This window comes from Poeciliopsis prolifica, unplaced genomic scaffold (assembly GCF_027474105.1).
Source record: "Poeciliopsis prolifica strain line A6 unplaced genomic scaffold, Auburn_PproV2 SCAFFOLD042, whole genome shotgun sequence".
Classification (NCBI taxonomy): Eukaryota; Metazoa; Chordata; class Actinopteri; order Cyprinodontiformes; family Poeciliidae; genus Poeciliopsis; species Poeciliopsis prolifica.
This window is the reverse complement of record NW_026562417.1, coordinates 1,492,314-1,520,306: the sequence shown is the minus strand read 5'-3', so window position 1 is coordinate 1,520,306 and position 27,993 is coordinate 1,492,314. Positions and strand designations below refer to the sequence as shown.

The 27,993-nt window shown below is 41.8% G+C and overlaps 1 protein-coding gene across 3 annotated transcripts; it reads left to right on the top strand.

Annotated features, from left to right (window-relative positions):
• The first annotated feature begins 4 nt into the window (after positions 1 to 4).
• On the top strand, positions 5 to 27,993 carry LOC129376011 (kinesin-like protein KIF21A). Of its 3 annotated transcripts, XM_055055402.1 has the most exons (37): positions 5 to 401; positions 9,695 to 9,917; positions 11,166 to 11,348; positions 11,723 to 11,872; positions 13,297 to 13,431; positions 13,518 to 13,682; positions 13,849 to 13,964; positions 14,041 to 14,236; positions 14,318 to 14,507; positions 14,662 to 14,725; positions 15,035 to 15,238; positions 15,397 to 15,444; positions 15,902 to 15,947; positions 16,604 to 16,715; positions 16,787 to 16,975; positions 17,068 to 17,267; positions 17,915 to 18,022; positions 18,113 to 18,181; positions 18,279 to 18,424; positions 18,495 to 18,639; positions 19,475 to 19,669; positions 19,781 to 19,882; positions 21,012 to 21,177; positions 21,438 to 21,458; positions 22,365 to 22,428; positions 23,222 to 23,276; positions 23,373 to 23,587; positions 23,773 to 23,946; positions 24,230 to 24,262; positions 24,795 to 24,931; positions 25,007 to 25,091; positions 25,184 to 25,273; positions 25,360 to 25,518; positions 25,642 to 25,759; positions 25,869 to 26,039; positions 26,120 to 26,316; positions 26,394 to 27,993. In XM_055055402.1, the coding sequence occupies exons 1-37, from the start codon at positions 358 to 360 to the stop codon at positions 26,449 to 26,451; spliced, it is 4,773 nt and encodes a 1,590-aa protein (XP_054911377.1). In that variant the 5' UTR covers positions 5 to 357; the 3' UTR covers positions 26,452 to 27,993. The 3 variants fall into 3 exon arrangements, with proteins under 3 accessions (XP_054911377.1, XP_054911379.1, XP_054911378.1); XM_055055404.1 differs by lacking the exon at positions 15,397 to 15,444; XM_055055403.1 differs by lacking the exon at positions 21,438 to 21,458.

Here is a 27,993-nt window from a genome sequence, read left to right as displayed (position 1 = left end):
GCGCAGCTGGAGCGGCGAGAGAGAGAGAGAGAGAGAGAGAGAGAGAGAGAGAGAGAGAGAGAGAGAGAGAGAGAGACGATGCCGCTGGAGGACTGACCACCGCCGGCTCCCCTTCTGCCCTCTGCCGCCTCATGTTCCGAGCAGACGCTTCGCCGCGGAGTTGCGGAGAAATGAGCCCAGCGGCAGGTTGAATGAGAGCGGGCCGCCGTGGAGGCTGCAGACCGACGCACTTCGCTGAAAGGAGGCAAAGGGAGGGCGGGGGGAGGGGGACGCACGCTCGGCCGTCTCGTAAGAGGATAAAGAAAGGACGAAAAGGGAAAGCGAGCTATTTTTAAGGCGGACAATTTGGGTGACGCCATGAGCAGCGGAGCGGACGAGAGCTCGGTGCGGGTTGCCCTGAGGTAAGGATGCAGAGGAGAGGACCCTCCTCTGGAGAGATGCTCATCTCTCACACCTGCTAGGATCCGCACTATTCCTGCTATTGTAAACACTGCACCCTAACCTGGATTTGCACCTCTAAATCCAACTGTATTCCATTCAAAGTGCTTTATTCTACATCTGGCTGCATAAATCATAGCTTATCTGCATTATGAATATCCCAGCGTGTGTTAATATGGAGCTACTCCTTTTCAGTGTTGGCCTGTGGAGTGGATTTATGAATGAAAATCTGAGGTGCTGGGGGATTAGGCCCACGCAGGTTTGTCTCTTGTGCTCGGATTAGATTGCAATATGAGGATGGAGGATCATCCAGTGCTTTTGATCGCCTCAAATAGATCACACCACTCAGCAGTACCTTCACCTACTTGATCTGTTTCTTTGTTTTCAGGCTTTTTCCACTGTGTGTTCCCACAGCGTTTCTGATTATGTTTTTATCTACTGGCGGTGCTCCCCCCCCCCATTTGACCTTTGTCCCCAATTTGCTTGTCACGGACAGCAGACTCAACTAAATCCTACCTGTGAAAATAATAATAGGAATAAAATAACATAAAGAGATGGCATGGCTTCACCGAATGCGAGTTTGTCTGCAAACATGCATGTGTTTGTATTGGAAAAGACGGGCTGCAACGTCATGTGATCTGAGTGGAAGAGAGAGGACAAAAGCTGCTCCCTCTCATGTTTCTCGTCCCCTGCCTCGCTTGCCTTTTCTCGTTATTTTGCATTCAGACTTTGACCCAGAGCCGTGTTTGCTAAGCCAACTCGGTTTACAAGCCGGCCTCTCTCTCGCTCGCTCTCTGTCTTAGATAGTAAATAATCTATTTCATCAGTGCAAGACAACCTTCAAAAATCAAGAAGGACTAGCTTAAGGCTGTGACAGTTTTTCTTGTGAAAATCACTTATTTCAGTGACTCTTGCTATTGTATGCACTCAAACAAGCTTCTCGCAGCGTCACAAAATAGACTGCTGAACATGTTCATGTGTGTAATTTGGGTCATTTGAATTTTAATCTTTAATGTTTTTTGTTGGAATTTCATGTTTTAGTTCAACAAAAACTACTTCATAATTCTCAAGCTTGAATCTCAATCTCACTGGACGGAGGTCATCTGACATCGCAAATTTTGAAGTCCTGTCTCAGTCTCTCAATTTCGTAAGCTTCTGACTTTAACTAGACCATTCTGACAGAGGAATATGTAGCTGCAGCTATGTGTGTTGCCTCTGGCAGGGTTTTTTTTTTGTTTGTTCACGTTTAGCCTCCTCTGATCAGTTCATGTAAACGAATAGAATTCGCTGTAATGACATTTGTTGCAAAGTGACTCATTGAGTAAATTGTAAGGCGATTTGATGACTCAAAGCCAGTATGATCTTGTCTGAGGCCAGCAGTGTCTGAAAATGCTTTGTCACTGAGCTAAACACGCACGCACGCACGCACACACACACACACACACACTAGGTAATCCACTTCATGGTATCCTGACCTGACCCTATCATGATACATAGATGGATCCAGCTGCTGTTTCACCACAACTTCATAATAAAACAAACTAGACTGCAGAAACCAATTCAGTATTTTTGATTAATGGAAAGTAAAATAAAAAATGATGGGAAAGATAGAAACGTTTAATGCTTTGTCAGGCTAACAAAAATGCTAATGTTTGTGTCTGTTTTGCAGCTTCACACCAATATGAAGTTCATAGAGTCTAAAGTACAAAATATACAGTACTTAGTCTGAGCTAAGGAAATTCTAAAAAACTAAATTAGATTATTCTATTCCCACCACACTTTAGCATCTCAGCCACTATGAGATGTAGACATTCAGCTCACTTAGTAAATGATTGATGTACAGATTGTGAATGTATCATGCTTAATATATTATTAATGTATATTAGAACTATATTATTCCACCAAATATGGTACCTCAGTTATAATATTACAGAACCTAATATTACTATGACAGCAGTCCTAATTGAAATATTGGTTGTTCATATTGGCCCAGTTTTATTTTTTCGGTCTCTAACAAATGACTTATATCGGCCGATACCAGTGTAGGTGGCGATACATAGTGCATCACTGGACAAACTCAAATGGACTTTCAATGGATTCTCTCTTTAGCATCATATAGCAACTACAGACCAGAGTTGATGTTTGGTATAGCCATAATCTGCATTCAAGACTGTTGAGACACACTGGCAATATCTGTCAGCAGGCTCATTAATACATTTTGGAATGGTGCTTTCATAGTTATTTAGATTATTATTCTGTTGTTTCTTCTGCTTAATAGTTGAGTCAACACAGATGGAGACTGATGACACAGTTTGGCGTTACAACAAAGAAAGCCAAGCATCAATCAAAGTAAATACAGTAACGTGTGTTTCTTAAATTTGCAGGACCTCAAAAAGAACATGTCACCCTTACATTGATGACGTTGTCATTTGCATTCAGCGCCCAATAAATCACTCATCTCATTCCTCCGTAAGCCCCACCTCCATGTCGGTGTTTCCAACACAGCTAATCGTCATGGACACATTCTAATTATTCTGAACCTTTGCAGCTAATGAATCTTCTCTGCCTTTGCCATACGCCGTCTGTCAGGCTCAGCTCGCAGGTCGCTTGCGTATACCTGCCTCGACTTGTGCAACTAATGCCGTCTTTTAACAATTTCCCTAATCCGCCATCCCAACAAGGCCACAGTGATGAATCGCTTTGTCTTTTTTTTTTTTTTTCAGGTGTGGTAACGGACAAAAGGAGAAGGCAGCATTGTAGACAAAGGGAAGGCCCCAAATTTTGATTTATTAGTGGAAAAATGATCCCTCCTCATCTGTCCCGACAATGGTATTAATGCTTAAATCTTATTGCGAATCTCAATTGTAGTATTTCTTCTGCGTTCCTTGATGATGGAGAACGATTATGTTGGTATGTTACACCTACCTTAGTTCACCGTCCCTGATAGTAACATTTTTCTCGGGGTTCAAACGTCATTATTAAGAATTTATCACGATAACACTGAACACAAATTTCATCAGGATAATGTGCTTTCGCCTGCTCTGAATTTAAAGCAAGTTCTAGTTCAGAAAAAAAGTATATTACCTATTTATTTTATCGACAGGATTATGTGTAAATGAGACAAGCATGCAAAGTGCAACAAATTGATCAAATATACCTTGACTATTTTTTTGTGCTAGCTGTTGTTAGCTGCTCGCTGCTGTTGGCATTGTACAAAAAAAAATTTCAAGATGAGATTTTAAACTAGGAAAGGAACAAAAGTTTGTTTATATGACACAATCGGTAAAGTCGTGAGATGAAGAAGGTGGGCTTGTCAAGTCCAGTGTTTCAATATTTTGATACACGCTTTATCAAGTGTCGTTCTACACTGAAATATGTAACATGAAAAAATCTACAAGTACAATACGAATACTCTAGATTAGGGGTGTCAAACTCCAGTCCTCGAGGGCCATTTTCCTGCAGTTTTTTGATGTGCCACAAGTACAAAACACAGGAATGAAATGGCTTAATTACCTCCTCCTTGTGTAGATCAGTTCTCCAGATCCTTTGCTAATGACCTATTATTCTATTCAGGTGTGGTGGAGCAGAGGCACATCTAAAAGTTACAGGACACCGGCCCTCGAGGACTGGATGTTGACACCCCTCCTTTAGATGCACACAAATGAGAAGAACCTAAAGCGAAACGAATGGGAAGCATTGGCCAGAACTTGGTCGTTTTTACTCCTCCTCTGGAAGAAATCCCTCTTTTTTGACATTTTTATGTCACGTTTGAGAAGGAAGGCCTCTTGGCTCCGGCAAAAGAGCCGTGTGTGCGCATGTATGTTCTTTGCCCACATGCATAATCTGCTGTTCGTCCAGGCAAATCCATCCTAAATATTCATGAAGGAAGTCAAGCGAACTGAGACACAAAAGCAAAGCAAGCAGCAAGCCAGCTGCCAGCTGATGCCATGTGATATTCCCCCCTCAGAGACATTCGATAACAAAGGTTAATTTATTATTAACTGGATTCACTTATAATCAGAAGAGTTTGCGGTAGGCTTTAGAAATTCGTCATTTTTTTAAACACTGCTTTCTTCACCTCCAAATGAGCCTTGCATTCCTATTTTAATTATCTCTGTCTTTCTAAGCATTTTCTGCATTTGAGTTCTATTATTTTTTTTCCACACGTGAGTCATGATTAGGTCACGCTGCCCTTGTGAGAGAAATGTTTTCCATGAAGCTACAAACAGTGCTGGAGGCCAAACAACGTATGCGTCCTTTGTCGCTGCCAATCCAGGCATCATCCAGCGCGCTATCCTTGCTCCTCCGCCTCTCTCTCCTTCCTGCTGCGTGACCTTTAGCCAAAGAAGCACTTCGTACTCAGCAGTCAGTGCTCTGACAATGGAATGGGTCCTGTCAAAGTCGCTGGGATAGCGGTCAGTCACCACACCAAAGGAAACCAAAAGACGGCCTCAACGGAAATAAATCTCCCTCTTTTTTTTCCGGGTTTTCCACTCAATTTTGCGTCATTCCCAGATTCCCTCTGCGACTGCCATTTCCAGATCAACGCCGGAGTTCAGAGTCTCCTTGAGTGACGGCAAAAGATGTTCAATTATGTCTGATTCAATTTGCTTGTCCATAATTCTGATGCTTCTATACTAGTCTACTCTACCCAGCTGGAAAGCTGAGAGTAAGACTTCAGCTTCTGTGAAGAACTTGTTTCAGCTTGAGTGATCCAATGAACAGGCCATAGATTTCAAGACCAACAGCAGGACAATAGAGACTGTTACTGAGATGCACTCCCACTGGATCGTGGTCAGTTACAGCACTTAACATCTCTGGATTTATGTCTTTCTGGTTTCCTTTCTTCTCCCTTCAAGGCACTAATCAGACTTTAGTCTTCAAAAAAGACATTACACAAGCCAGCCTGGTCCATAACCATGAGAATAAAAATACATGAGCGCCTGCTGGCTAAATGACACATGTGCTTTTTCTTATATGTGGTGGTTACGTAAGCAAGCTTCCATAAAGGTAATCTCCAGCTATTATGGTGTGAGCATTGGGTGGGTTTTATTGGTTTCTGCTCTGGTCTTGATCAATTTTCCCGATGATAAGTCTGGTTTCTCAGGTACTGGAGGACAAACGCAGCCTTACTGTTCGCATCGTCATTGACGGGATGATTTGATGTCTTCATCTCCAAATGAGCCTTGCTTTTGGACCCCTCTACCTGCCGCTGTGGTACATAAACTACAGTCTATCTTCAAAGACTAATATCCGCTCCTATATATTGATCATGATGCTTTCTGAAGGTCTTCAGCTCCCTAGTTGTTTAGAACAAAACGCTGGTGTTTGTGCTCTCTGCTTGAACTAAGAGCCAAACCCAATTTAGGTAAATGTCACACTATTTACACTACATGTTGTAGTCTGAGTTTAACAGTGAGCAGTTGATATATGCCACTGGAAACAAGGCATATACTAAGATGGAGCTCCAGTTGTTCAATAACAGGGTTGTATTACAAACATGTTTGGGAACTTGGACACGTTTATTTGCCAAATTGTGTGTGATTCCCGGCCTTTTAAACATTGGGCTATGATGGTGTCGGGTGATAATGTGCTTGTAAGTCTTTTCGGAGCCTCTGAAGGAACAGTCTTGTTTTCTGCTGCCTTTTGGGCTCAGATGTACCTTTCTATTTCTGGCCAGGCTTTCTGTGTCGTCAGTTGGACACAAACTGGAGCGTAAACAAAATCCTGAGAGTTATGTTGCCGAGGCCCTGAATCAGGACTCAAAGCTCTCATTCTTGTTAACGTTGGTGATAGTCGATCCTAAGGGGAATGGCTACAAATCTAGGGAATTGACGGTTTGGATCATTGTCAATAGAAGCTGCTGATGAGCAAGCTGATGGTGCGTTATTCAAGATGGATGACATCAGCGGTCAGGTGGTTGATCTGTACTTATCAAGAGGGAGCAAACAAATTACTTCATAAGTGATTTATAGATTCATAAGCTTAAAGCTTCCAAGATTGATCATGATGGACGTATTATGATATCATACGGTTGAAACCAGATATCTACATACGCAGAATAAAAAGACACATGCATCCAAAAGGATTGTTCCAAGTCTTCAAATGACAATTATCCCTGGTACAGAACAACTATATGTTATAATTTGGAATTAACTTGTTTATTTTTACAGCCTATTAAATTATTGAGTCTGTTTTAATTTGTCATGCGATTCATTGACTTCTTTCTTAATGCGACAGACGTATTTGTGACGTTTCCAGTCATTCCTACAGCATGTACTCGCCTCCGTTCCAGGTTCACCTGTGATTTAGCCTTGTTTTATTAGATGGTGCACAAAGATTCTTGATGTTGTCGGGCGTTTTTTTGTTTTTGTCTTTGTTGTGATGAGAACAAGCACTCAGATCGGGCGTGTGTTCCTGGTAGAATAATCCTCGTTCCTGTGGTTTCCTTTGTGTTACCGCTCTTTTTCTTTCTGCAAGCATAACTTTATTTTGAAAGTAAAAAAAAAAAATTGTAAAAAATAGTGTCGCTATGGTTTCGGCACAGACTCGGCTTAAACAATAACTCTTTGATTTATTACTGTCACTGCGAGCAGCCATGAGTACCACCGTTATTATTCTGGATTAAAGTCCTGTGTTGAGTTTTTGGGAAGGTGGCCAAAAGGGGATTATTGTACATTCAACCCTGTAATGCCTTAAATCACTCAACTAAATCACCGCCTGCTCAGATCACCTGAGCCCTATGGCTGTAATGTTACAGTCAATTTCACTAAGGACAATGTGGCTTAATGAGCCCTTTTGAACACGTTTGCCTGTGATCTTAGGTGTTGGAGGTAAAGCAACTGAACGTTTTTCCTCTACAGAGCCCACCTGAGTTAAACCACAAAAGTTACTGCACTTTGGGAGTGGCAAACTGCTAAACAGTTTTTTTTTTATTTATTTGTTTTACGAATGAAAGTAAAATCTACCGGTAGTTGTGCAATTATTCAAATAGAGATATTGTGAAAACTGTTTTCAAATTTAGTTTGTGTTTATTTAAATAAACCACTTTTTAAAATCCATGTGGATTTCTTACAAAAAAATGTAGATGTAGACTTTGTGAGAGGATTAAGTGGATTTTGGATAAGTTTTTACTGGTATAGTTCCCCACTCAGGGTGGTATCAAAACCAGGGCAGCACAGGGATTCAAAATTGTTTTTTTTTTTTTTTTTTTTTTTTTTTTAAAGTTTATTTCTATGTCTTTAATTTGCCATATCCTAAGCTGAAAGTCTCCGGACACCCTGAACTCAAAATATTGTTGATCTGTAAAAAAATGTGAACTTTAACCCTCTCCAGGCAGATGTTGCAGATTTGCAACAGCTCAATGCTACTTAGCTAGTCTTTGCAAGTAATTTGAGCCTGACAGGGTAAACTAAAAAATACAACGTAGTGTTATTGGCCCCTCTCCTGTTGTCGTCAGTAATATGTAATCCCCGGGAGGCTCTTTTTGAAGAGATATGCTCTGAAGTCTCACCAACACATACATGCAGACACACAGCAACCTCTCTGTAGATCACTTTTGTGTTCACGCTCCCATTCTCCTTTTCAGACACACACACGCACACTCTCGCACTCATTTGGACAAAGAGAGAGACTTTCATGCTTTTCATTACTTCCAAAGACTCATAGTGTGGTGAATGTCAGCCTTCTTTTTTTTATGTAAACACACACAAGTGTACAGTACACACAAGTACTGCACATAGACTATAGAGCAATGCATAATGGCCTCTCTTTCTCTTCTCTCTCACATACAGCTTTAACGTCTGCCAGCTGAAAGGCACAAAAGCAGTCATTTAACTAAAGTCTCAGGTGTTTGTTTGTGTTTTGAGTTGATTTCCACCTATTTATTTATTTGGATTTAATATAGCCTAGAAAAACCAAAGTTTAGAATCGAAAATTTTGCTCCCTCCTGTTACATCAACGGGCGAATTGGGTTTCAGACTTGTTTTTGTTTACGAATGAAACTTTATTCTAAATTTTAATTCTTTGAACACATCTAAATATGCTCTCTTCCGACAAGTTTTAAAAACTGGGCAAAGCTATGTTATAATAAGAAAGTTTTGGTTTTTTTTTACGTGAACGAAAGCAAACTGAGCAATTTCTTAATGAAATCCACTGTTTACTTCTCGCACACCCCGTCATCACTGAACACTGAGAGGTCTGTGTTTGGGAGTGTGCTGGCACTGCAGGGTTTTCCACATGTATAAACACACACATTACACAGTAGCTGCCCTCATCTGCCTTCCCCTCTTGTAAATAGGTACACTTTTGTCATCACTCCCACAATAGTCTGTCGTGGTGTGCCATACTCTTTTTATATATTTTTTTTAATTAAATGTTGCTTTTTTCTTAATTTATTTATTTTTCTTAACCAATTTAGAAAAATATGATTCACTGCTACTTTGATTTATTCTAGCTTCTTTTGGTCTTTTGGTTCATTTGTTGTGTTTACTGCTAACTGGAAATTGTTAGCATGCTAACACATTGACGTTTGTTTTCTAATCCTGTTACTTAACAAATGCCTGGTTGGACTTTTTCACAAGAGCAAGTGACAAACACAAAAATATTATCAGTTCATCTCTAAATTTGTTATTTGTTTTGAAAAGCTAGAAACCTCATTATCATTGTGTTTTGTGCTAATTGTTAGCATGCTGACAGATGGAAGTTTTGTTTTTTTCTTATTTAATAGATAAAAATAAAACTTTTAAGCAAACTACTACAGAATAAAACTTCTGATCTTCATTTTACACCAGCTAGTTATAGGACACAAAATATAATCAGTTTATCACTAATTTCTTGTAAAAGTAGAAGCCTCATTATCATTGTGTTTTGTAATAAGAGTTAGCAGGCTAACACATTGAAGTCTGTTTTTATTTTCTGATCTTATGTTGTGTTCTGTTTCATTTGGGAGTTGAAACGAAGGAGTGACCTTCTACTGAAGCTAAATGTGTGGATAAACCTGGAGGATTTAGCAGAGCAGCTGGGAGATTATGTTTATGTAACAATACTACAATTTGCAAGTCATTTGGTCAGCAGTGATAGCACAGAAAAAATAAATAATTGTCTCTTGTAGTGCTTTTCTTTATTTTGAAGTGCTAGCTAGCTCAAGGTTAACATAAATCATGCTTTCAGGAAATTTGTAGTATTTTATGTATGGCTTTAAGTTCTTAATGGTTACTTGTACAGTTAAAATGTCCACCCTCTTCTGTTTTTTTAGGATCCGTCCTCAGCTTGCGAAGGAGAAAATTGAGGGGTGCCACATCTGCACGTATGTGATGCCCGGAGAACCACAAGTGGTCCTCGGTAAGGACAAAGCCTTCACCTTTGACCACGTGTTTGACATGGACACGCAGCAGGGGACCATCTACACCCACTGCACAGAGAGACTCATCGAGGGTTGCTTCGAGGGCTACAACGCCACCATCTTTGCGTACGGACAGGTTGGTCAGCTGACATCTCTCAGTCTGGCATGCCTGCGCGCGTTTCAGTGCAAATAACGCGGCGCGCACGCATCACCATCTGAGGATTTCTCAAGTTTGTATTGCTCAAGGTAACGGAGCTACTTCAAGAATCCACAGATATTTGGCAATGCAGGGCATGAAGCTGATTTTATGCCTCACCACCTCAGCCGGAGCAGCTTGACATGTTTTAACATGCTCTGAACGCCACAGCTTCAAATTGGCTCACTCACATTAGCCTCAGAGGGAGAGATGGAGGAAGGAGTCTATTACTCAATCAAAGCAAAGTGAGGACAATCTTATCTCATTCTCGAGCACAGAAGTAAGCTCCAAAGTAAAAACATATCCTGGAGACATTGAACGCTTGCTGCACTAACCTGTCTGTGGACGGCTCTGGGCTTTTCTCTGGAGGATCAATAACTCATGTCTGCTGCTACTGACGCTGCTGCAGCAGTGGCACAGCGTTTCATAGATTACTGTCTTTCCTTCAGTGAATGAATGAATCCCTATGGAAGCACTAGAGTAAGGAAGTTTCAGAGTGGTTTTAAAAAATATTAAAATCTGTCTTTAATTTAAGCTGTCCGAGTGAACAGGACAATTTCTGTTTTACGTAACGCTGTTTTTTTTGTTTTTTTTAATTTGTGGTGTTTGTTAGTTTTTTTGGGTTTTTTTTTTTTGCCTTTTTGCGCGTAAACTGTGCCCAGTTATGACTGCATGCTTTCTTAAAGCTATTGGACTATTGCAAAAAGAATCATTTAAGAACCATCAATTATGTTTCCTTCCTTCCTTCCTTGCAGGGTCAGCTTGTTTGTAGGTTTCATATATAAGGCCTGACTGGTGTAGAATTATCTGCAATGAATGAAAAATCCAATCAAATTAAGTTTGGTTTAGAAAGATAAGCGGTTGAACAAAGGACTTCTCAAAAAACACAAAGGCAATCCTTGGTACAGTTCTGCTGAAAGTACAGTTGTTCTGAGTCAGAAATTGATTGGGAAATCTGGAGACCTGAATTTGAAAAAGTTTGATAATTTGACCTGAAATTGGCATCACAAGACTTTGTTGGAGGTTTTAGTTGTTTAAAACAATGTAACAGACAAACGGCTCGAGAATGCTCTCCATCAGCAGTTCATTCTTTAAATTGTAACTGCTGTTATGCCTCATCTCTGACACATTAAAGAAAACAGACATTACGAAAGAAGAGAAATTAAAGTTCTGCCCTCCTGCACCCAGACAGGTTCAGGTAAGACGTACACCATGGGGACCGGCTTCGACGTCAACATCGGCGACGACGAGCAGGGCATCATTCCGCGCGCCGTCCACCACCTGTTCAGGGGGATGGAGGAGCGCAGAGAGACGGCCACCGAGCAAGGCAGGCCCGTCCCCGAGTTCAAGATCAACGCGCAGTTCCTGGAGGTACGCCAACTCTTTTCCAGGGAGATCAAAGCGCACTCAAAGTGACGCACTGGCAAATTAAAGCAATTTTTCAGGGCACGATCTGAGCTCTGAACTCGCCGAGCTGGAAGCATTTTGGCTCAATTAAGCATTTTGGCTCAGAACACACTGACAGCCAGAGGTCAAAGGTCTGCCGTGGTTTGTTAAAGTGCCCAAATGACCCCTAGCGTCATTAAGCTGTCATTAGTTTGTCGCTGAGGTCGACCTCCGGCTTTATTTTTAACCGACACCAAGTGGCTGCTGACAGCTGCCGAGGAAGCAGCTGAGCGTTAGAAGGTGACGAATCATTTTCTGGTGTTTTACCTCTTTTTTTTCTTCTCCCTCCTGAACTTTAGCTGTACAACGAAGAGGTGCTGGATTTGTTCGACGCGACCCGAGACCTAGAGGCCAGGAGGCAGAGATCCAACATCAAAATCCACGAAGACGCCAACGGGGGCATCTACACCGTGGGGGTCACCACCCGCACCGTGACCTCGGCTGCTGAGGTCGGCTTTGAGCAGCCAGAACACTCTGGAAATCTGCTGCTTATTTTATATTTGACATACACTATCTACACTTAGTCATAATGTCCTTTTTCTATTATACAACCTCCAGAATTGATGCAAAAAAATTTTATTTTGTATTTTTTCTGTTTTTGTTTTTACATCAAGCTGTTTTTCAAATTACTGGAGCCAATGAGCAATTATTGTTTTCATTTAACTCTCTAAGTTAAACTTTCAGCTGGTAATTATTGAGGATGGTAAGATTTGTTTCTTATAGTCACTCTTCAAAATGGGAAAGATAGAACATGCCATTGAATTCGAGCAGATGTTGATGATACTCGCTACAAAAATAGCTACAGGTTTTACTTGCCTGTATCTCCCAGCTTTATTGATAAAGCACCTTGGAAATCAACAGGAAGACTAATTAAAAATTAAACATAAAAAGAAAATGAGAGAAATTATCAAAAAGCGAGTGCAAATGAGAGTAAAGAGACAAAAACCCATGTCTATTTTCACATCATGCGCAACAAGCAGGGTGATAAGAAAGAGTAAAGAGTTACTTTTTATGGTCTCCAAAGAGACAACCAGGTTTTCTACAATCAGTCATTGCAAGGCGTGGAAACGAGAATCACAACTGTAAACATGAGAAGCTTGCAAAGTTTTACCAGAAATATAACCTGGAGCTGTGTTTTGTTTAAGTGAGACTATGGCTGCATTGTATGTGAGGGAAAGCCCCTAATGAATAAAGCCACTGAGGCCCGAAACAAATAGTGAGAGATCCGTCTGTATCAGCAGACTAATTAGTGCTGCCTTATTGTTTAAACAGCGTTCTATAATGTAGTCCCCATAGCAGTGCACTGGTTATTCTCTTCAAAAAACCCAATAATTTCTTAATATGATTTTTTTTTAATTCCTTAATTGGATGTAGATACCTTACAAAGTTTCAGTGTGAGATTCTGTTATAGTTCTTGTTTGAAGACTTATGTCAGGTTCACTAATAAGTGTGGAGCTTCCTGTATTTTCTTTGTTCACCTTAGTGATTTCAGACTATTTACAGCTCATGTGAAGCTTTCCAAAAGGTTTTACTACTCAAACCCTATTGCAGCAAACAGCTGCTGTAGGCCTGTTGAAGCACATAAGAACTCTTAAAAATAATGTAACGTTTGCCTGTGAAGGAAGTGGAAGGATTTATGGGGGGGGGGAAGAAATCTTTCAAATCTGTTTATGTTGTAGTCTAGAACAAAGAGCAGCTGTGAATGGATGGTAAATAAGTCATTCAACTTGTGTCAAAAGATTTTATTTTACGTTTCATACATTTTTGAATCTCCTTATACGCCGATGACACCCTTCTTGTTTTTCCTGCGTGATTCTAATCTTTTCTCAGAGTGTGCAAACACTCACATTGTTGTCACTTCGCCCTGTCACAGATGATGCAATGTCTGAAGCTGGGCGCTCTGTCTCGCACCACCGCCAGCACCCAGATGAACGTCCAGAGTTCGCGCTCCCATGCCATCTTCACCATCCACCTCTGCCAAGTCCGAGTCTGCTCTCCGGATAACAATGTAGGAAACGCACAAGGCTAAAGAGTTAGAAACTGTCCCTCCTGGTCATAACCAAGAGATTTTGAGTGTCGCTCCTTTTCATCCAGGACAATGTCACTGACAACCGGCTGGCTAACGACTCCGAGATTGACGAGTTTGAGACTCTGACCGCCAAGTTCCATTTTGTGGACCTGGCCGGTTCCGAGAGACTGAAGAGAACCGGAGCGACGGGCGACAGAGCGAAAGAGGGCATCTCTATCAACTGTGGACTGGTGAGGAAGCAGATTCTGATCTGTCAATGTGGAAACACTTCAGTGGCAGATCCCTTCGGGTAGCTGTCTTCAAAAGAGTTGGGGAACATTTCCGTGGAGCGACAGAGACCCCTGGTGGTTAGAGGAGCAAACACTTTGTTTCATTTGTCTTCTTGACTCTCTTCAGCTTGCCTTGGGAAACGTCATCAGCGCTTTGGGAGACCGCAGTAAACGTTCCACCCATGTGCCTTACCGAGACTCCAAACTCACCCGGCTCTTACAGGACTCTCTGGGCGGCAACAGGTTTGTGCTTCCGATTACTACAGAACGACATTACAGGAAACATGTTTATTCATTCCTTTTTTTGCAAATTTTCTAGCCAAACTGTAATGATCGCCTGCATCAGCCCGTCCGACCGGGACTTCATGGAGACTTTGAACACGCTGAAGTACGCCAACAGGGCGCGAAACATCAAGAACAAGGTGATGGTGAACCAGGACAGAGCCAGCCAGCAGATCAGCGCCCTGAGGACAGAGATAGCCCGGCTACAGATGGAACTGATGGAGTACAAGACGGTAGGACTGGGGAAGCGGGATTGGTCAGGTATATAGGAGGAGCTGAAGACTTGACTGACAATCCGGCTCGATGATGCGCAGGGGAAACGCGTCCTGGGCGAAGACGGAATGGAGGGAATCAACGACCTGGTCCACGAGAACTCCATGTTGCAAACGGAGAATAACAACCTAAGAGTGAGAGTGAAGGCCATGCAGGAGACCATCGACGCCCAGAGGACCCGGCTGACGCAGATCCTCAGCGACCAGGCCAGCCAGGTGTTGGCCAAGACAGGTGGGCTCGTAGTTTCAGGCTGTTTGCCACAAACATTTTGGATTTGAAATCTTAACTGGTCATGCCGTTGAAGGCAGTTTTCTGGAAAGGGCACGTTTAGCTTTGCGAATGTTTTTCTTAAAGGGAAACTCAACTGTGTTTTATCTGTTCACAGGCGAGGGCAATGAAGAAATCGGGAACATGATTCAGAACTACATCAAAGAAATCGAGGAACTAAGGCAAGCTTTTACTGTATTCATTTGCTTTTTACAGCATTTTGTCACATTAAAATAAAACGTTTCAATGTATTTTTGTTGAGATTTTATATGTCAGACAAAAACAAAGCAGTACATAGTCAGGAGATGCAACTAACAGGGCTTGTTGTGAACCCTAAAACAAATACAGTTCACTGAAATTTGTGGATGTAATGTCAGAAAATGTGAATACTTCTGCGGGGCAATGCATACAACGTCTAAATAAAGAAGCCCTAGCAAACAAAACGCGAATTTTCAGACAACATCTAAGTCTGGACTTTACTCGTCTCCCAGGGCGAAGCTTCTGGAGAGCGAGGCCGTGAACGAGGGCTTGAGGAAGAGCCTGTCCCGTGCGTCTGCCCGCTCCTCGCTCTACGCCGGCCCCGCCTCCTTCCCAGCCGCCCTCATTGCCCCGGAGAAGGAGGCCAGCGACGTCATCGAGATGGCCAAGAAAAACCTGGAGAAGCTCAAGAAGATGGAGAAGAAGAAGAAAAAAAGGTGCAGCGTTGTTTCTCTGTGAAAGTTTCGAGACGGAACCTCCTTTGGGCTGCTGTGTCTCACTCTCTCTGTCCCTCTGCTGTCTTGTGAACTGCCCCTGTTCTTGCTCCGGTCTTCTCCATGTAAACCCCCCTCTCACCCTCACACTCTCTTTAAAGGTTGAGGCGGTACAAGGAGAATCAGCACCACGAGGTTGAGCTCGACAGGTCTGCACAGAATCACTCACAAGATGGAGCATCTAGTCTAACGGACACCATTTTGAATTAATCATTGACCCAAATCTACTAACAGCTCCTTCAATCGACTAACCCTGACCCTTTTTCTGTCCCGGCAGGTGGTTTTTGCTCCTGAAAGGAGTTCCCAAATGTTTTTTTTTCTTTCCTGCACTCTTAAAAGATGTTCTGTTGAACGTAAAATTTGAGATTTAAGTTGATCATTCCAGAAGGTATTCTGATGCAGTGTGCCGGTTTTCCTCTTAATTTACGTTTTGGCGCTGGATGAGTAACAATCAGTCCTGATTTCCTGTCTTCCTGGTCCGATTCATGATTCATATTTAATAATCATCAGCGCCGACCTTACCTCTTCCTCCTAATCTGACAAAATCTCCAACTGTTTATCCGTAGCTGCTGAATGAAAAGGATTTGAACATTTTTCTTTTTACAGCGTCATCAAGGAGGATCTCCCCGACAACGACCAGGAGGCGGAGGGGGTAGGTGGAGTCCAGATAGGCGCTCTTATTTTGAGATGCTTCATTTCTTCTTGCGGGAAATGAACTGCGGGATTTTTAAACAAATTGTTGTAAGATTTTGATACCTTTTTCACTTTATTTCTTCATTTCATATTCATTTTTCATGCACTCTGACACAGAGTACTGAACTCAGGTTAATCTACATGCAAAATAATCTAAAATCCAATTCAAATATACCTTTTTTTATCCCAAAATGTTGTCATTTTGAGACCGTTTTCCACTGATAATATGAATGACAGACTATTAAGTTCCAAAGAACATTTAACACTGGAACAGAAAAAAAAAGTAAATATCAAAAATCAAATAAAACAAAACAGCAATAATTAAATGAATTACAAAGTCTCTGCAGTAAAGAAATATGAATCATTCCGCGACGACAGGGAAAACGGGCAAAAGGGGAGGGAAGAGTACCAACCATAAATTACTCCAAACTCTGGATTTTTGAAGAAAAGCAAATGAATAAAAAGTGCAAACTAACTGCTTCTAGAAGGTGTCAAATGTTTGCGGCGTCTTTTAAAAATTCTGCCTTCTGTAACGATTGTTGTCCTAGCGGAAATCATTGATTTCATTTCAGTGTACTATGCGTTAGTGATTTCATTTTTTCTCCCATTTTGCAGGAGGCCAGCGGCCACGAGGACGGAGAAGACGCAGACGGAGAAGAGGAGGACTTCGACATGGAAGGAGAGGAGACGTCCGAAGGCTCCGACTCCGAGGAACTGGACGAGAAAGGTGAGATTGTGTAGCGATAAAGCGATCAGGTCCCCCTGAAACTTTATCTGACGCCGCATTTTTCCGCGCAGAGAACGTCCAGGCCGACCTGGCCAACATCACGTGCGAGATCGCCATCAAGCAGAAGCTGATCGACGAGCTGGAGAACAGCCAGCGGCGCCTCCACACCCTGAAGCAGCAGTACGAGCAGAAGCTGATGATGCTGCAGAACAAGATCCGAGACACGCAGCTGGAGCGGGACAAAGTCCTGCACAACATGGGTAACGCAGTGGCTGCAGCTTTTAAGCCCTGAAAACTGGGGCCAAAATATGTCCTTTTAGCTTTTGATTTCTTTCGTCTTCTCCTTTTTCAGGTTCGGTGGAGTCGGGCACAGAGGAGAAGGCCAAAAAAATCAAGGCAGAGTACGAGAGGAAGCTGAGCAGCATGAACAAGGAGCTGCAGAAGCTGCAGTCGGCCCAGAAGGAGCACGCCCGCCTGCTGAAGAACCAGTCGCAGTACGAGAAGCAGCTGAAGAAGCTGCAGCAGGACGTGACCGAGATGAAGAAGACCAAAGTAAAGCTCCCCACTTTTCATCCCCACAGCACCAACGCCTTCCTTTAATTTACGTCAAGAAAACGAGAAAATGAAACTACCAGAATAAAGTTGTTTGGAATGGATATCGAGGTCATATGAGAGTAAAGTCGAAATAATACAAGAAAAGTCATACATGAAAAAATTTAAATAATGAGAATGAGGTAGTATTACAAGAATAATCATATTATGATTTTATTCTCATATCATTATTACTTTATTCTCATGTTAGTACAACTTTCATATTATTTTGATCATTTTCATTTCAACTTCCTAATATGACTTAATTCTCAAATTTTTGTGACTTTGTTTTAGTGATATTATGACTTTACACTCTTAATACTACAAGTTTCTTCTTTCATTATTTTGACTTCATTCTCGTTAGATTTTATTCCCGTAATATTTATCTTGTATTACTATTACTTTATTGTCATGTTATTTTGACTTCCACTGGTAAAGCTATGGCTTTATTCTCAACACTATAATTTTTTTCTCATAAAATTACTTTCTTCTGATCATTTTATGACTTTCTTCTCATAACTGTATTTGTTTTTCTTACATACTCTGTCGTACTAATTACATTTTTAAAATGGTTTGAATTTTGTTCTGATGTGAATTTTGTCCACCAGGTGTCGCTGATGCGTCAGATGAAGGAGCAGCAGGAGAGGAGCAGAGCAGCAGAGTGCCGGAGGAACAGAGAGATCGCCTCTCTGAAGAAGGACCAGCGCAGAGCGGAGGCAAGAAACACAGAAACCTTCAGAAATAAAGGACTGCCTTAATGGGAAAAGATGAAAATATTCAAAACCTAAACTTAATTCCCGTTTCAGCTCCAAGTAAGGCAGCTGGAGGCCCAGAAACGACAACAGGAACTCATCCTTCGCAGAAAGAACGAAGAGGTTGATCAGGCCATCATTAAGAAAGCCAATTTAAAAAACGCAACCAGGTTTGAATATTTTCTCTTTCCCCCCCGACCCCCTTTCTTCCTGTTTGCAGGTGACGGCTCTGAGGCGACAGGTGAGGCCCGTCTCGGGGAAGGCAAACAGGAAGCTGAGCTCGCCCGAGTTCGCTCAGGAAGCCTTGCCCCGGGGGACACCAGGACGGCCGCAGACATCTGGAGCGAGCCCTTTGAACGCAGCGAGGTGCGCCCAGTGGAGCCTCTCCACCAATCACAGAGTTGACTTGGTCTGACTTCATCGCCTCTTCTTTCAGGAGCTCCCCGTTACGGAGGGGAGGCGTTCACCTGAACCGCACAGCCAGGACCAAATGGCAGTCTCTGGAGAGGCGTGTCAGTGACATCATCATGCAGAGGATGACCATCTCCAACATGGAGACGGACATGAACCGCCTTCTCAAGGTAATGGTGGGGAAATGAGTCCAAGAAAGAAGAAGAAGGGGAAATAAAACTATGAAATTACAGTGAACTTCTAAAATAACTCTTGTTTATGTGTTTCATTGGGATTCTATGTTACTCATCAACAAAGTGGCATACAGTCAGTTTAGGTTTATGTATGGAGACCTATGGAAGCCCATTTCAGCCACGAAAGAAAATATAGAAGCCCAACAGAAAGTCATAATTTTGACTTTTGAAATCATAAAATATGAGAATAAAAGAACATAAACTTTTAAAAGTCAGAATTATGACATAGAAAGTGCGTTTCTTTTACGAGTCTTGCTTCATTTTCATGTAATTGTGACTCAGAAAGTCAAAATTATGACTTTGAACCTCATAACTATGACCTAGAAATTATAGCTTTGAAAGTTGAAATTCACTGACTTATGGTTGTGACTAAAGGTTGAAATTATGACAGGTCAAAATTATGAATGAGAGCTGATATTACAACTTTGAATGAATCTCATAATTATGACTTAAACCGTCAAAATTGTGACTCTGAATTAACAGAAAGTTGAAATTATGACTGAATCTCATTATAATGACTTTGCTATGACTTGAAATTTTGACTTCCTGTGTGGCTTTTATTCTTTTTTCTTTAATGGCAGGAATGGGCTTCCACCAGTAAAGTGGGCAAAAAAAAACATGCCACACTTTTCAGACTTTTATTTGTTAAAATATATGTACAGAGAGAGAGAGGGACAGACATTCACTGTTTTCCTTCTACTCCACAATAGCTCATTACACAATAAAAACCCAGGGCGCATTGTCTTAACCTGTCCTCTCTCTGCTTCTCCAGCAACGAGAGGAGCTGACCAGGCGGCGGGAGCGTGTGTCCAGGAAGAGAGAGAAGCTGGCGGCGGATGGCGCCGACGCTGACCGCTCCCTGGCTTCCCTGAACGAGGAGCTGGAGTCTCTGGCCGCCAACATCGACTACATCAACGACAGCATCGCCGACTGCCAGGCCAACATCATGCAGATGGAGGAGGCCAAGGTGAGAGGACGTAACCCAGCAAACTATTTGCTTAACAGTTGAATATTCAAGATCCGTTGTTGAGCTTTCACCAAAGCCACTTCTTGAATGTGTTTTTATTGCGGGTGTCAGGAGGAAGGAGACACCGTGGATGTGACCGCCGTCATCAGCTCCTGCAGCTTGTCAGAGGCCCGCTTCCTTCTGGACAACTTTGTGTCCCTGGCCATAAGCAAGGTGCCTGCTTCTACTCCTGTCACTGTTTGTTTCCACCGGCTGTCAAAAAAGTTTGGCCAGCTTTCTGAATTATTCAATAGATGCAGGGATTCTTTCCATATTTATTTTTTTGTGTGTGTGAAGAAAACTGACTCAAAACAGAAATTTCTCAACTATACTCATGAGAATGGAGCCAGACCTGTTCACAGGTTAAAGAAATAAATAGTAAAGGTGATCATGTGTATTATCTATTTGTTTCTTGATTGAATAAGACTCTGTATGCCTTTGTGTCAATTTACCAGTATTTATTTATGGCCGAACAATAGTCAGATTAAAAGTAGTTCACTAGAAGCCTGTAAAAATATTGCTAAAGAAACCTTTGCAAAAAAGATGTTTTTAGCCAAATACATGAAAGTGACTGGCCTGATGCTTTGTATACGTATATACACAAATTGTTAGTTATATTATTGGTAGCGAGCCGGGCAAGCTTTTAGAAAGGGTTTACAGGGGCAGTAGCCCAGGGCTGCAATGTTTGGTGCGTCCCAATTTTTTATTTTACTATTTTTTTTGGATTATATATTATATTTTATATTAAATAGAGCCATATCAGAAAGAATTGTAATAATTTGTTGGGACTTTTATGACCACAAGCCATGATCATGTAATTGAAAATTCTGAAGTAAGAGGAAACTATTTAATACGTCAGGAGACGTATTAAACTTGCAATTCATCAATTTATGTATAGACTACATATTAATGTATTATCATTTACATTAATGGAAGGATAGGCCACCAAAACAGACTCTAGCCCAGGCCTTGTAAATCTGGCCCTGGTAGAGAGGACCTGATCTAGGACAGCCACGTCAATACAAGACCTCATTTATATCTATATATAATTTTAGATTTACTGTTTTTGATTTGATTCTGACCTCTATTGAGAATATTCACTCTCATCTGGGTTTTCTTTCCTCGTCGCCATGGTTCCCGATTAGATAAAATGCCCAGCGAATCTTCAGTTGGATCAATTATGTCTGAATTAAGTCCATCAGATTAGTTTTGATCAAATCTAATCGGTCTGACGAGAGACCGATTAGATCCCGGAGCCGCAAACGCTCAAAAACCCTCTCCGTGTCATCGGGTGCTTTTTCAGGGTCTGCAGGCGGCTCAGAAGGACTCCCAGCTGAAGGTGATGGAGGGGCGGCTGAAGCAGACGGAGGTCAACAGCGCCACCCAGAACCAGCTGCTCTTCCACATGCTGAAGGAGAAGGCCGAGATCAACCCAGAGCTGGACGCCCTGCTGGGCAGCGCCCTGCAAGGTTGGAAACGCCAGCGAGCGTCCTGCAGCCGACCCGGCAGCACGTTGACGCACAATCAACCTCTCCACAATCATCTTTCGATTTTAACCGAGCGCCTGCGCTTTACTTTGCACTCTCCAGTTCAGAAAGTAGAGGGATAAAAACAAACAAATACATAAAAAAAATTAGGAGTGCAAATTATAGCGCAGCCAATTTGTCCGCTTTGGGTTCGATTTAATTTCTGTTTGTTTTGTTTTTCTGTTGTGTTGGTGTGATCTCAGAGTTAGGGTTCCTGCTGCCAGGTGAGTCAGAGATACAAATAGAAATGTGACTGTGTTTGAGAGAGCGAGGTGCTGAACGTGCACACTACATGATTTCCATCAAAACAAAACAAAAATGAATAAAAATAAGGAAGAATCCTTCTACCAAACTTGTCCTGTGGTGGAGAAGAATGAATTGAGTCAATATTTCATAAATCCAAACTGCATTTTGACTATATTCACTCAGTTTGAAGAAAATTCTCCACTTCGTCTATTTATTTGATTTTTTTATTTTTTTTAAGAAAAATTGGATTGTTTGCTCCCTTTTCTGTAGAATAAACACTTTTTAAGCCGCATTTATCACAAACATTTAAAATTTATTTGGACCTCTCAGGAGAGCTACAGTTTTTAAAAAATCATTTAATTTTAGATATTTCATTCTGTCTCTGTTATTTCGGACCAAAGTTTAAGGCAGTGTTGAACTTATTTAAAAGTTTCCTTTTCCTATTTTTTGTTACACTATACAGATGAAAAATTGGAAGAAATCTTGAAGTGTGCATCTGTATTAGACTAACCCGCGTCGAGTAACTTCGCTGTAACGTGCATGACTCGCCAGCCACTTCCTGGTCCAGAACCGTCTCAGGGCTAAAACGTAACCGCAGTAAAATCCTAAACTGACTGCACTTCCTGTGTCCACAGCTGTGTGTGTGTTGTTGTTTCTTTGTTTTTTGCTTTTCTGTGTTTGAATATTTTGTCACTTTGGCTTTTTCCCTTCATTGACCTCTCTTCATCTTTGTGACCTCTGACTTTGTCCTGAGTTGCTGAAGAAGGCGTCACTGTCGAGTTGCAGTGTTTTTACACAGCTGTCGCCTTTTTTTTTCTTGTCGTGTTAGAATGATAACACACACGTTAATGCTTTAAGTGTGTGTGTGTGTTTTGTCCCTGCAGCTGCAGAAAATGGGGATTGCAGCAGTAGCGACGAGTCCACTCCAAGTCCTGCTACAGATGGCAGGTAAAAAAAAAAGCAACAAACAAACAAACAAAAAAACACGACAGTGTCTCTGAGGACACATCTAAAAATATTTGAAAATTGTATCCTTTATTTTTATTCTACAAACTTCATCTTGCGCTTCCTTTTTGTTCATCTTCATTGATGATTTTATGAATTTGCAGCTTGACGTCAGACTCGATGGATACGAGTCGTATAAAAAAATAGAAGTCAACCCAATCAGTTTGAAGCAACAGATTATACTCGTTTCCCAAAAGACAAACGTCCAATGATTCATAATAAAGCACAACGCTTTTCACTTTGACACTTTGACATCACTTTTGTCTTGGATTGGCAACACAGCAGCAGTGATTTCACCGTGTCTTTTGGTATTAGGCTCAATAAGTGCACGTTAAAATCACAAATAGGCCATTTCACTGCCCGTCTGGTTTCTAGACAACTTTAAATTCAGATCTAACTGAATCACAGGTTCTTAAGCTGGGCCTGAAATATGACGCAAAGCACTACTATGACAAGTCTGTGGAAATCTGGAAAGGAATTCAACACAAAGTTATCAGAATTACAAAAAAAAAAGAAAATCCAGAAATTACATTTTTTATAGGATCTTGTGATTAAGTGTTTACAGTAAACATGCTTCTTAGTGTTGGTCAGTGAAATAAAATCCCAATAAAATATGTAAGCAGTTTGGATTTGAATGTTCTTGTCAATATAATCCTAAATTTTATATTTGAATACTGAATTAAAGTGGGGAGGGGAGAATCAACTTCTCTAATTGATTCCACGTCTTGCGTTTCAGCACGCTGTCGTCAGATTTAATGAAGTTATGTGGCGAATCAAAGCCGAGAAGCAAGGTAGATGATCATGTTTAACGCCGCCATTTAGCAGCACTGGCCAGCGGCTCTTGGTGAATTGGATTATTTATATCTCCACCCATCCTGGCTCCTCAGGCTCGACGGCGGACGACCACCCAGATGGAGCTGCTGTATGCTAGCAGTGGGGACTTGTCCTGCGAGTCCCCCACCGGAGACTTCCTAGCCCCTCTGCTGCCCCTCGCCGAGCGCCTGGAAGAGCCGGCGGACATGTGGGGTCAGGCAGCAGGTCATGCCCCGGACCGCGAGCGAGCCGTTTCTCCATCTGCGCTGTCTGCCAGGCCAGCTGGCATGTAAGTTCAGAGGCAATGTTTTTTCAGAGGAGGGCAGGAATCTCAAAAAGAAACAGAGAGCGAGTTCCTTGTACGGAGTCTGGGAGCGCACGAAGTTTAGGAAGAGAAAATAAAAGTGTCAGAAAGTATGTATATTTTGTGATGCTCTTCACTCAGCCTGACCGGATCAGTTGTCTTGTCTTTAGTTCTGGATCTAGATCACCTACGGGGGTGGAGAGGAGGCAGCTGGAGCGTTCGCCTCTGAACCGAAGGAAGGCGCAAGAAAAGGGGCCCATCGTGTCTCCCATGGCAACCCCCACTCAGATACCATCAGTGGGCGCCACGGAAACTAAAACTAAAGGCAGCGAATACAAATCAATGTAAAAACCTTTAGTACTCAAACTAACTAATGTTTTTTGGGGTTTTATTTTTTTAGCCGTGCTCCACCTTTATGCAGCCTGCAAACGTTTTGTCCTCCAATTTTACATCACTTTTAAATGTTAAAATTGTTTAAATTCTATCAATTGCAACTTTCTTTGCACACAAATTATAGGAAATGATTGACGTTACATTACAGCCCTGTTCCTAAGTGTTATTGAGCTAGAAATGCTAGGTTAGCTAAACCATGACTTACCTACATCTGACTTTGTCCTGTTTTCTCAGGCTGGATGAATCCCCGGTATTTGAAGGACACAGGTAATGTACTATATTCGGTTTTAATCGAATGTTAGATTTTCTGTTTTGTTTGTTCACAAAAAAAAACAAAAGGAAAGTAGAGAGTTTTATGTGACAGCAAAAGAAGTACATCAATATGTGTCATGGATGCAAAACAAAAAACAAAAGAAAAAAAGTTGTTTAGTTGCTGAAATCTGATTTTATTTTGAGTTATTTTCTAATAAGTCAGGAGAAAGTAGACTGGCATATTCTTCTGAATTCTATATTTTTTTAAAACAATAAAAGATTATTTTCAAAAATGTAATTGGAAGGATTAAATAAAGCTGATCACTAAAGCCACAAGTGTAATTAATTGTTGCCCAAACCATATTCAGATCTGAATAACCAAACAAAAAAAAAGTTTTATCAATTTAATTATTAAAGACGGATCTTTGTGACTCTTTATCTCTGCATTTATTTATTAATCTTTGCATTTTCAAGCAATTGGTTGGTAAAAATGTCCATCAAAATGACAAACAGCTGCATTTCATGGTTCTGTGTCGCTTGTCTTCAGAGGAGTGATCAACCCGGTGGCAGCTTCTAAGAACAGCCGCGGCGCCAGAATTCAGTGCATCCATGTAGCCGAGGGCCACACCAAACCCGTTCTCTGCGTGGACGCAACGGATGATCTACTCTTTACCGGCTCTAAAGGTAATGGCCGAAAAACGTGACATCAAAGTCTGTCGATGCGTTTCTCCTAAAAATGCACGGAAATCTTTGTCTCAGATCGGACTTGCAAGGTGTGGAACCTGGTGACGGGCCAGGAGATTATGTCCCTCGCAGATCATCCCAGCAGTGTTGTCTCAGTCAGGTACTGTGATTTTCGTTTAGAGATGACCCACTTTGATAATAATCATTGAAAAATTGCATCGTCTCCTGAATAATTGCATGTTTTTATCACAGGTACACCTCCAGTCTTGTCTTCACCGTTTCCACCGCTTACATCAAGGTCTGGGATATTCGAGACTCGGCCAAGTGTATCCGTACGCTCACGTGAGTACGCACGCTCATGCGAGATGAAATCGTTAGCAATCTAGATATTAGAGGAGTTTTTTCCTTCTTTTATTTTTGGATATCAGCTCATCAGGCCAGGTGGGGTCGGGGGACACGTGTTCATCTACTAGGAGTTTATCCATCCCACCCGGAGAGAGTCAGATAAACCAGATCGCCCTCAACAATTCCGGCTCGTTTCTGTACGCCGCAGCTGGGAACGCCGTGCGCATGTGGGACCTTCGCAAGTACGCTGCCCACTGCTGAGCTTTAAGAGTTGCAGTCATGCAAACTACTTGCAACAGCTCAAATTCATTATGTTGCCACCAAAAGGTTTGTTCAAAGCACCAATTGAACTATCCTCTCTTAAGGTTTGTGTCTACTGGAAAGTTGACGGGCCATTTGGGACCCGTTATGTGTCTAAGCGTTGAAATGTTGGGCCATGGACAGGATGTCATTCTCACCGGCTCCAAAGACCATCATATCAAAGTAATTATTATTGTCAATATCAATATTACGGTAGATCCCACAGTTTCAGAATCACTCTGTTACGCCCCTCGCCATTAGATTGGTCTTCACTATGCCTCTGCTTTTCCAGATGTTCGAGGTGACCGAAGGTGCTCAGGGCAGCGTCGGCTCCAGCTATTCTTTTGACCCCTCCCACCAGGACAGCGTGGAGTCTTTAACCGTTCACAGAGACGCCTTATACAGCAGCTCCAGAGATTATTACATAAAGAAGTGGGACATGACCAACAAATCGTTTGTCCAGGTGAGACAATGTCACGGTTTGGATATCCGTGGAGTCGATATGATCTGGGTTTGACAGCAGGTTGTGTCGTCACCTCACAGTCGGTCAGCGCACTGACAGACTGGGTTAGCGCTCTGGGCGTCGTACCAGGCTCCCCGGTGCTCCTCGGCGGGTGCAGAGGTGGGCTGCTTCGCCTTTGGAACGCCGACTCACTGGCACCCCTCGGCGAAGTCCAGGGACACGACAGTCCTATCAACGGCTTGGCAACCAACAGCACCCAATTGTTCACAGCTTCAGAGTAAGCCACTTGATCGGATACAAGTGCTGTATGTTTTCACCATTTCCTGTTGTTTTACTATTTTATTTGTTTTATAGTGACCGCACTGTGAAAATCTGGGAAGCAAAGGACTTCGTGGAGGATGGGATTCACTGACACCACTGACATCCCAGTCTCTTACCACACACATTGGACTGTCTACTTGTCAACATTAGCTTTGTTCTTTGAGTTTGAGATGTCGAGCCATGGCTGGTGTCCCACAGGGATCTGTGTCAGGAATACCAACTTAGATGAAGTAAACTTTTCCGGGTGGAAACGGTATTCTATTTGAGCTAATATTTCAGGTCAGAACAACTCGCCATGAACTTAAGGAAGCCTTGGAGGTCTATGCTAATGTTCCAGTGGCCACAAAACGGTTTGTTTTGTTGATCAGGGAGTGTTTTTAAAGCTGCTGAGAGAAAAGAAGCTGCATTAAGAAAACGGTTTGCTGTGATCGTATTCTCTGTGTTGTCTTTATGATGTATGATACGTCTTCCCGACGATGCTGAACAGGTCATTTTGTGTGGGTGTGTGTGTGTGTGTGTGTTTGTGTGTGTGTGTGTGATGTTTTTGTTCCCAGTTAAAGGACCAAACTACTGAAGATTTGCTTCGAAGCTGTAACTGCCAAATGCGCCGGAGTTAAACACTGAAAGTCTCTAAACAATAAAACAAAAAAACATGCTTTAAGGACTATCAATATGCATGTTTTTCCAATTTGTTTTTCTTTTGTTTAGTGGAGGGTAAAAGAGTAGCACTACTTCAAGATATTTACAGTTCAGGCTTTCAGGAAAGCATAAAAGGCTCAAATTACAAAACGTGTCCCTCTGGGATAATTAGCTTAATTTGATATGGCAATTAGCCTCGCAGCCTAAGAGTTTTAATACCTTTTTGAATTAGTTTTGCAAACAATATTGATTTAACTTTGGCTTTGTTGTTTTCATTAAGGCTGCAGACTCTTTCTTCTTTTTTTTTTTTTGAATCTTGAGAAATCTACCAACATGGAAACATGTTCCTTCACGTTACTTAACGCCTGAACTGTAATGACAGGCCGTTTGTGATCTGGACAGTTTGATAGCAAATACTGCACGTTTATGGGATCGAGCACCTTGTACTTTTGTACAGTAGAATGAGTCAAACATATCTAAGTGGGTCCAGGGAGAAAGAGAAAGAGGCGAGCCTGAACTCGTTGGCTGCGTGGTACGGTTTGTGACCCGCTCAAAAACCAAAATCAAATGTTTGGAAGATTTCTGAAAGGTTACTATTTATTTATTTTTTTCCCTTAAACCTGGGATTACTATCCGTTATGTCTGCATCGCCAGCAACTGTACATTTGTTCAATCTATTGTCCTACGTGTCATAGACGACGATTTGCACAGAATTGATGGGATGGATTTCTCTTTGATCGATTATGTATTCAGTGCCTGTCACAAATCCTGAACTGTACGTTGATTTATTTATTTTTGTGATGTGATTTTTGAGGACTCTCCTTCATTGGAATAAGATCGAATGAACATTTTTTTAATAACGTAGCGTTGAAATTTGATGTATCGATGACGTCGCACTCTTCCTTAGAGGCAGCGCCGTCTAGCACAGATTGCATTTCTGTACCAATGACTGAGTAATTGAATTAAATCCAAACTAATCAACGAGGTAACTGGA